Source organism: Sinocyclocheilus rhinocerous, unplaced genomic scaffold (genome assembly GCF_001515625.1).
Source record: "Sinocyclocheilus rhinocerous isolate Xijiao unplaced genomic scaffold, SAMN03320098_v1.1 scaffold1111, whole genome shotgun sequence".
Lineage (NCBI taxonomy): Eukaryota > Metazoa > Chordata > Actinopteri > Cypriniformes > Cyprinidae > Sinocyclocheilus > Sinocyclocheilus rhinocerous.
Window position 1 is genome coordinate 1,523,132 of NW_015655406.1, and position 9,167 is coordinate 1,532,298.

The window sequence follows — 9,167 nt, forward strand, 5'->3', positions numbered from 1 at the left end:
CACACACACACACACACACACACACACACACACACACACACAACAACCACATATCCCAGAGATCAGTAAAAATACTGTTTTCATGGCAAATAATAGTTTAGAGGGCTACTTTGTGGGCCTGTTTTACCCAGCTTTAATAAAATCGATAAGTTGATTGCTGTATTTTCAGAGCATATATTAAGTTGGGCTTTGATAGTGGTGAAAGTGCACTTTTGCTTGTTATTTTGAGTGCTGCACCTTGATAATAATGGTACAAAGTATCAAATAGGCACTCACAATCTCCATGTGAAAATTATATACCCTGCTGCCTTTGTCAAGATTGGAAGCTCTTTAAAAAAAAAACAAGGAAAATAAAACACGAGCTCATTGACACATATCTTTTATCGTAGGATGTGCTCCCTTTACCCAGTGCGCGCGCGATCGCGAAATCGAAAGTGAAAGTGAACTAAGACTGCGAGCGCTCATTCAAAGGGGATTTAAATACACCACATATTGATTGCGGCGCCCTGATGTGCGAAAATTATATACAATATTAGAATGTTTGCAGGAGCGGACACAAAAATCGCGGGAGCAGATGGGAGCGTGCGGTAATGGTCAGAAATTTAGCGTGAGCGGGATCAACAAGCCCCACGCTATGACCCAGCGGCACAGTCAGTCAGTGAGCGCCGTAACAGATGAAGTCAAATCTTGCGGGATTCCATAAATAAACTACACAGAACCCCACTATTCGGTGATACAAAATTTAATACCTTGGAAAATGGCATTTAAGACTTTTTAATACTTGTTAAGGTCCTTAATTTTCTCTAAATTGATTTATCAACTTTTAATACTTTTTAAGACCCCGCGGACACCATGTAAAAAATAGAGAGAGGGGAGAAGTGGTAAATATTTCAGCTGTTTGTAACGAGGTTAATCTATAATAAATGGTATCAATTTTCATTCAGTGTTGAACCCATTAATCATTTAAGCGTGAATGAGTAAAAAATACAAAAACAGGAGATGTGCGCTATCATGGTTGAAATAATCCCTTATACACACAAAAGAATAAATGGGGGATGGAAGATAGGGTGGAGGTTAAAGAAATGAAGAACTGAAGGTGAAAAGGATAGAAAAATGGGTAACCAAAAATAAATGTGGAAGAAAATATAAAAAACAGCGATAGCAATCCAAGGATCTACACTACCCAAAATATATTGATGTTAAAAAAATTCAATTTTCTCTTTCAAATTAATGCTGTTCCATTGAACTTTCTATTCATCACAGAATCCATACATACTGTATATCATGCTTCTTGTGACTGAACACTTACAGACAAATCTGAAAAAGAAATATCACACGTGTTTGTGCTTTAGGAAGATATAATATGAAGCTATATTGTTAGCATGATGTTAGCTCTAAACTGGAGGATGATACAAGTTTTGATACAAGTTTGTTAAAATGGTAGGAGTGGGGTAATTTGAGCCGAAAGTCCTGGGGTAAGTTAAGCCAAGTGGCTCATCCCTTTTTATGATCATAAAGTATTATTTTACTGTAATTCAACATTATACTTCATTCATTTTAGACCAAGCATTTTTAATTTTGTTCTTGGTTTTGAACATCACAAGGCTCACAAAAGTCATTTTTATAAAAATTTACTTCCTTTGATATAGCATGAGGTGAAATGTTCAGTTTTACTTCAACATAATCAATGGCACAGTTTAACTCCATGTGGCTCAACTTACCCTCTACCTAGGCTCAATTTACCCCTCACTGGGGGCAAGTTGAGCCAAGAGACCACTTTTTTTGGAAAGCCAAATTTTGAAAGCAGTTTGTTTTAGATCCAAAGTGATTATTTCCCAAGGATGCACCACGTCCTGAAATTTATGTACATATTTAAGTTGGACCCATTACTGTCATGCGCTCACTTTAAACACACTGTAAGTAAAAACTGGTGCAACTCTCCCCGCTATAGTATATAATAAGTAATGTTTTTTGAGCAGCAAATCAGCATATTAGAATGATTTCTGACACTGAACACTGGAGTAATGATGCTGAAAATTCAGCTTTACCATCACAGGAATAAATTACTTTTCAATATATTAAAACAGAAACAGTTATTTTAAGTTGTAATAATATTCCACAATATTGCTGTATTTGAGCAAAAACATGAAAAGAAATCTTAACGACCCCAAACTTTTAAATGGTAGTGTGTTTCAAAGGGTCTGTTTGTTTGGTTGTGCTGAAATTCCTGGAATCACTGACTTTGTTCTCTATGGAACTTCATTTCAGGCTTTCATAAGTTTGCAGTGACAGTGATTGAATAAAATGTTTTGAAACATGGTTTCAGATAACAAGGGAGCGGGATATCTTTATGCATGTCACAGTAATAGATCTTTTTAAATATTTAGTTGTGTCAGTGTCCGTTATGTATTAGGAAAAGCCTGTCATCATTTTTTCAGAGTTGTATAAACAAATTACATCTATAAATGACAGAATGCAAATAATTAATTATATTCAGATTTACAATAATTTACATTAAGATCTCACCTCATAGTCTATCTCCAGTGTGTCCTCTTGTCCCGGACTGCGGAAGTGTTGCGTGTGTCCATCCACTGTAAAGTTGACATGTTTGTTAAAGCGCTCAATTTGAACAGAGTGCCAGTGGTGGTCGTCCAGCAGACTTCCTAGCATGACAGAAGAACGACCAGTAGACTGAGGCTTGGCATCATCTGTACAGGGACAGCAAAAGAGAGAATAGGAACCTAGACTTTGGAACTTAAAACAAAGAATTCAGCCAGGCATCTAAACTCACTGCGTCTCAGGTACTTTTCTTTAATCTCTAATTTCACTTTCTGGTCCATCAAGACATTTGAGCATGAGTGTGTATAAAATGATAGAAGGTAAATCTGAAATGTGCCCCACCCTTCTCTTTCTCTCACCCAAATTGAGATGTAAAATGAGTCTTCCTCTCTGAAGCTCCAGAGTGAGGAAATCTCCTCTCTGTCCCTCTCCATGAACCAGAACCCCTTCTGCCTGATGGCTCCTGAATCTCAGGGAAATCACGTCTTTCACTGTGCTGGTGGACTTCTGGTTGAACCGGTAGAGTAAGGCACTGCGGCCGTCGAAGTCAGCCACGTCGGACTCTGAGGAGGACAGCAAAAGGAGATCAAAGAGAATGTGAGAAGACCCTTCTCTCTCTGCACTTTCTTTGACCTTCCGAGATCTGTGCACTCTGATACTTCCTGTTGATTTTAAAATGAAGCTGTACTGAATGTTTGAATGCAGTTCACTTCTTCAGATCTTAAATATGGTATAAAACATGTTAATAGAAACTGATGGACAATGAAATGGCATGCTTCTTAATATTGTGTGTGCCAGGTTTTACCTGCATTGTGGGAAGGATAGTAGATCACCTTAAAACACTTAGGAAGGGGCTAAATAAACATACTGCATATCGTCTTAATGAAAATCTAAACATGCAGAATGTTTTGTGTGACGGTGAGGTTTAGGGGTATGGGATAGAAAAGTTCATTAGCTCAGTAAAAAAGTAATAACATTTGATGGAGAATCTCAGTTCATGTAAGGTATCACTCACTGTATGTGCAGCCATAGACCTCTAGCCGTAGACCCATTCCTCCTTTGGGGCTTCCCTCAAGGGGCAAAAGACGCATATATCGAGTTCTGATTGAGTGAGGGAGTTTGTGTTGGACCACTGTGTCTGTGTCACTGTTTCCTATAAATATCTGTAAATATATGCACAGGCACACAAAAACACACATATACAGTGATATTGGCCAGGTAGTCCTTACCAGATACTATGTTAATACTAAAATCAAAAGTATTAGGTAAACTACCATTGAAAAGTTTGGGGTTGGTAAGTTGTTTTTGAAAGCTACCATTACTGCAGTCTTCAGCATCACATGATCCTTCAGAAATCATTCTAATATGCTGATGTGCTGCTCAAGAAATCCTGCACTGCTTCATATTTCTATGGAAACAGTGATGCATTTATTGAAATAGAATTCTTTCTTAACATTATAAATGTCTTTACTGTCACTTCTGATCAATTTAATGCATTATTGACGAATAAAAGTATGAACTTATTTCTTAATTTCTCAAAAAAATCTTGACCCCAAGCTTTTGAATGGTAGGGTTCAAAAATTTACCTGCATAAAAGACTAGAATACATTTCCATTATGCCGACCAAAAAAAAAGTTTTTCCCAAAATTCTGGTCAAACAGTACAGTAAAACAAATGTGTGTTTTCAACATGGTTCAGTGACAGTTTATTAAAGGCTCTTGAACAGAACAGCTGCCATGCTAACCAGGCCCTGCAGACACCATTTAGCAAACAATGCTTTGTACGATGCAAACATTATATTAGCACAAATGATCCACTCTGAGTTTGGTTCTTTGCTCCCCAGTGATGATGAAATGAGACTAAATGATTTTCTGATGAGTTCTGACCTTCTCAGTCTTTCATCTGTGTGCTGATTCATCTCTGCTGGGGTGTTTTGTTTTGTCATTTTTATTAAAGGATCCTTGAAAATAAATCACTCCCCGAGCTTTTAGGGGGGAAGTTGCCAAATGATTTTTGGAAGGTGGCGGCCAGTCTGTTTGTCTTTCACAGAGCTAACGCATGCCGACAGCATACAAACCAGAATAAACTAATTTCCTTCATCTTGTCTGCATCATTAAAGTTAATAAAAGATCAAGGGTGTGATGAAACAATGGGAAAGTACGAGAAAACTTATATAGAGAGAAAAATCTCTCTTTTTTTTGAGGGAGAGAGTGACTGGAATGTTTGCTCATTGCCAAGTGAATTTTAAGCCCTTGCTCACAGACTGTGAGTATGAATGAACCTCTGACTAACAGTTGACAAGCTTCTAGCATGACTGAGGGGTGGTGATATTTTATATATCATTAAATATCATGTAAACTGACCTATTCAATGATCTGCTTATTAAAATACACAAATGAAAATAATGCCATAATTCTGCCAGAAAGGTGAAAGGAGTCAGAGTAGCTGATATAAACATACACACATATACATATATATATATATATATATACACACACACACAAACATATTAGGGGTGTAACGGTTCACGTAATTTTCGGTATGGGTCTTTCGGTACCACTGCACTGGAAACTTCCAGTTTTATTTATTGTTACTTTTAATAAGAAACAAAGTCTCATCTATCAAATGATGTCCTTTTTTCAAGAAATTCAAACAATAAATGCCGTTTTGGCGCTCTTTGATGTGGCGCGGCAGATCGCTGTAGCGCTTTGGTTCAAATGGCAGCGATCATCCCTTCCTCTTTACTACTAATTTTAACATGAAATAAACATGAATGAACATCTCACACCTCATGTAATCACTCAATCAGTGTTTCAACCGTGGAAAGATGGCAATAAAACAGCTTGTAAACAAAATTGTATTTAAAAAAAAATAAAAAATTCTTCTTAATGCCTAATTAGAAGCTAGTACAAAGTGACTGGTTTTAACCTTTGTGGACTGTTGTCTTTGAGGCTGTTGAACTTGATATTAATAATTAATTTAGTGAGAAAACAGCTGTGGAAAAACAAAAATCACAGACGCAAAGAAAATGGAGAGGAAATGGAAAATAAGCTAGGATGATGAAATGATTTATATAATGTAAAAGCAGAAATATGTCTCAGAATTATTACAGGCAGCAATCAGAATAAAATGTGTTCTCCTATAGATCACTGAAAGAGGGAATTATTAGAATTCTGGTTAGTTTCTTTAAATCTTACACTGAATTTCTGCTATGATTTTTCTTCAGAGAAAAAGCTTTAAAATTTCACCTTTCATAGAATCTCAGCAATCTCTGGAAAAGCCAGTCCTATACTTCTTTACTCAATTTAATGTAATTTTGGATGCTGGAAGATTGTGTCTGAATGACCTACATATTGGTTTAATGAGGATGACCAATTTTGACATACCTTTAGATATTTCCACAACAACTTTCTTAGTATCATCTCATTTGTGTTCAAAAATTTACACAGGAGACTAAGCATGAAAAAACAGTGCAACACAAAAATTCTATCCATAATTCAACAATGCTCTATGTATGTTTTATTCAGAGAAGAAGGGAATAATACAGTGCTTTTTGAACTTCCCCCAACATCCCAGTGGACGATGACAGGAAAACTTAATTTGCAAGTGATTCACCTTCTCAACTCAAGGATGAAGGGCTAGTTGTTTAATCCTTGTACTGAACAATAGGCTTAGTTTTCTGTGTTCATTTAGCGTAGGTAAAGACAGAGGAAGAAAGAGAGAGATGAAGACAGGCACAATAGCTTCTCAAAGACGTTCATTAGTGAGATACACTAAGCAGAGGTCTAAGCAACACACTGTAAATATCACTTATTGAAACTTAAATTAAATTCTTAAGCCTTGAATTAAGCTATTAAAAATGAAGATGGTACTTTGTTTAACATGCAAACAAAGTTTGTGAATTGTGAAGTTACTTTATATAAGAACTATATTTAACTTTAAATTAATCAGGCCATGTGTGTTATAGGAAGTACTGTACAAAACAAAACTCAAATAAACCTTTTAAATTCTTATTACATAAGCTGCACCGCAAATTGATCTCAATCTATCATAAAACTTGAAACATGCAAAATATAGGCCAACTACACATCCCAGGTCTTCTGAACATATTAGTATCTCCCAAAGTGGTTTATATTCACCTAAAAATGCAAGGTATGCAAAAAATCTACCAACCTAACAATCTCCATTTAATATTAAGTTAAACTTAAAAATGGCAAAATATTGTTTACCATGTACATTTTATATGGGTTTAACTAAATTGTTGTTTATCAACTTCCTTGTTTTTTATTTGCCAATGTGATGGTATTTGAATGCTCCGAGCTAAAGTGAGGGGAAGCTAATCAATATAGCTCTTTATGAAGCGCTTTCATCCCAATACAGAGTCAATACACAGACGGCAAGTATTGATTTTTAAATTATAATCATTATTATTTTGAATTTTAAAGGTACAGCTGACATTTTGTGTAATTTTTAAAGTTCAAGAGGGAGGTTAATTAACTTTGAGCTATCGACCCTTTTTTGAAAGCAGAGGTATGAAAGTTGGGAAGACGATGCATTTTCGAGCTACAAATTCTCATCTGGCTTAAGTTTACATTGTTTTTATGCATGATCCTGGTCGAGTCATACGTCTTCATTTAGCATTTGAATACTCAAAAAAACAATTATTCTAGTCCTTTGAATATAAAAAGAGAGGAAGAGATAACAGAAACATGTTGCAGCTAAAGCCTTTTCAGTGAAAAGATTCTTCACAACAGTAAGATGATCTGATTAAGCCTTTAGCGGCTTTAGCTCAACATAATCAATATTTTCCATCATCACCTCCACCTCTGTGGAAATACAAAGACATGTTGGACCACACTTAAAGAGTATCCAAAGAACTTTAGAGCCAGACAGAGACAGATCAGCATACGGGAATGGCTGGGAGAAAATATCTATAAACACATTTCTGAACTGATTCTGAGTGGTTTAATAGAATCGGTCACAACGTGATGAATCCTCCTTGCCACATTAGCTGTTGTTAGCGGCTTACGCTAAAGCTCCTCCCAGTCATTGCCAATGATTTTAAATGGACACCAAAATCTTATTATATGGGATAGAAAGTGGGCGGTTTACAGAGCAAAGGCATCAAAGCTCTTAATGAAAAAAAGAAACATTATGAAAAGCCTTGGAGATCATTGTTAAAGTTCAAAACACAACACAACTGCTCTGACCTTTTCATGTTGCTGAAGATTAAACTTGCAATCAAAAAAAAAATAAAAATCAGTTCACAATTGGAAAATTTCAATAATTACATTAATATTTTAATACCACCACCAAACATTCTACTTACATTATGGATTTAGATAATACAGACATTTCTTTCTTTCCAAACCACTGCACTGAGAAAATGTGCATTATTCATGTAAAATATTACTCAAATGTTACTTAGAAGCTCACCCTGGATGTCAGGTATTGTTATTACAGGAAACTGACAGCCGAACTTTATGGTACAAGATAAGGGACTTCCATACTTTTGCCACACCATTTTGCAACAGTATTATTTTAGTGAAAAAGTATAGGTTAATCTGCTTTACCAATTCAAGCACAGAGGAACAGATAAGAGAGAGTTCTGAAATGAAATATTGATTTTGTGTGAATGCGTACACGTGTGGGTTTGTGCAAGTCTGAGGCTTTACATCTGGTGGATCACTTGAACACGAACCAGCGGTGGAGAGAAGCAAAGGAAATCGATTTCAGAGATGTCGCAATAAGCCCAAACTAAAGAAAAGACAACTAGAGTCAATGGGAGGCACTACAGTAATCCAAACAATAACTCTGCAGAGAGCCTTCTGTCCATCTTGAGAACGTCTCGGTTACGTATGTAACCCTCTTTCCCTGAAGGAGGGAATGGAGACGTCACGTCAGTGATGACTGACGAATTGGGATCTCGCCAGAGAGACCAATCCACTTCGAGTGTAACTAAACGAGCCAATGGACATTGGCATGCGGATTTCACATCTGGCAGCAGGTGCACTGCATTAATTCATGTTTTCGCTGAGGAGCTGAGCCGGTGACCCGGCAGTGGTACAGCAACTGTGGCGATGAGACGTGACATCTCCGTTCCCTCCTTCAGGGAACAAGGGTTTCATACGTAACCGAGACGTTCCCTTTCAGTCGGTGTGTTCCCTTTCAGCCACAGGTGCTGCCCCCTCCAGTGCCCTGTGTAGGCCTCCTGATCCTTCCTATAAGGCAGACGATAAGACCGGGCTCCACACAGAGAAGGTCGACTACAGCTGTTCCTCGCAACCCAACAGTAGAACACGGCCCTAGTAATTGTACTGTAGAAATACACATATGGGATCCCAACCGGGTCACTCATATGGGCACTAGCCTCACACCAGATTTCAGGAATTCCTTGGCTGAAAGGCCTGGCGCCGGATGCTCCGCCACATCTGGCCGCAGTGCTGGAGGACTCGACAGGGTCTGCCTGGTCAGGGGACTCTCTGGAGAACTAGACGTCCAGGATGCCGCAAGCCGACTCTGAACCGGGCCTCTCAGTGCCACTACCCATTTGAGGTGAGAACACAGGAGGAAACCGGTTCGACACGTAGACTATAGAATCTAGCGAA

At 37.6% G+C, this 9,167-nt stretch overlaps 1 protein-coding gene across 1 annotated transcript in view; it reads right to left on the reverse strand.

The window, feature by feature from the left end:
* The window catches only part of LOC107718238 (contactin-associated protein-like 5), a 40,239-nt gene that overhangs the window by 30,025 nt on the left and 1,047 nt on the right, over nucleotides 1-9,167 (reverse strand). The window contains exons 2-4 of the mRNA XM_016525232.1: nucleotides 3,575-3,722; nucleotides 2,919-3,122; nucleotides 2,527-2,708 (exon numbers count right to left, since the gene is read on the reverse strand). Of these exons, the coding sequence (XP_016380718.1) occupies nucleotides 2,527-2,708; nucleotides 2,919-3,122; nucleotides 3,575-3,722 (534 nt within the window). The remainder of the gene's footprint in view (nucleotides 1-2,526; nucleotides 2,709-2,918; nucleotides 3,123-3,574; nucleotides 3,723-9,167) is intronic.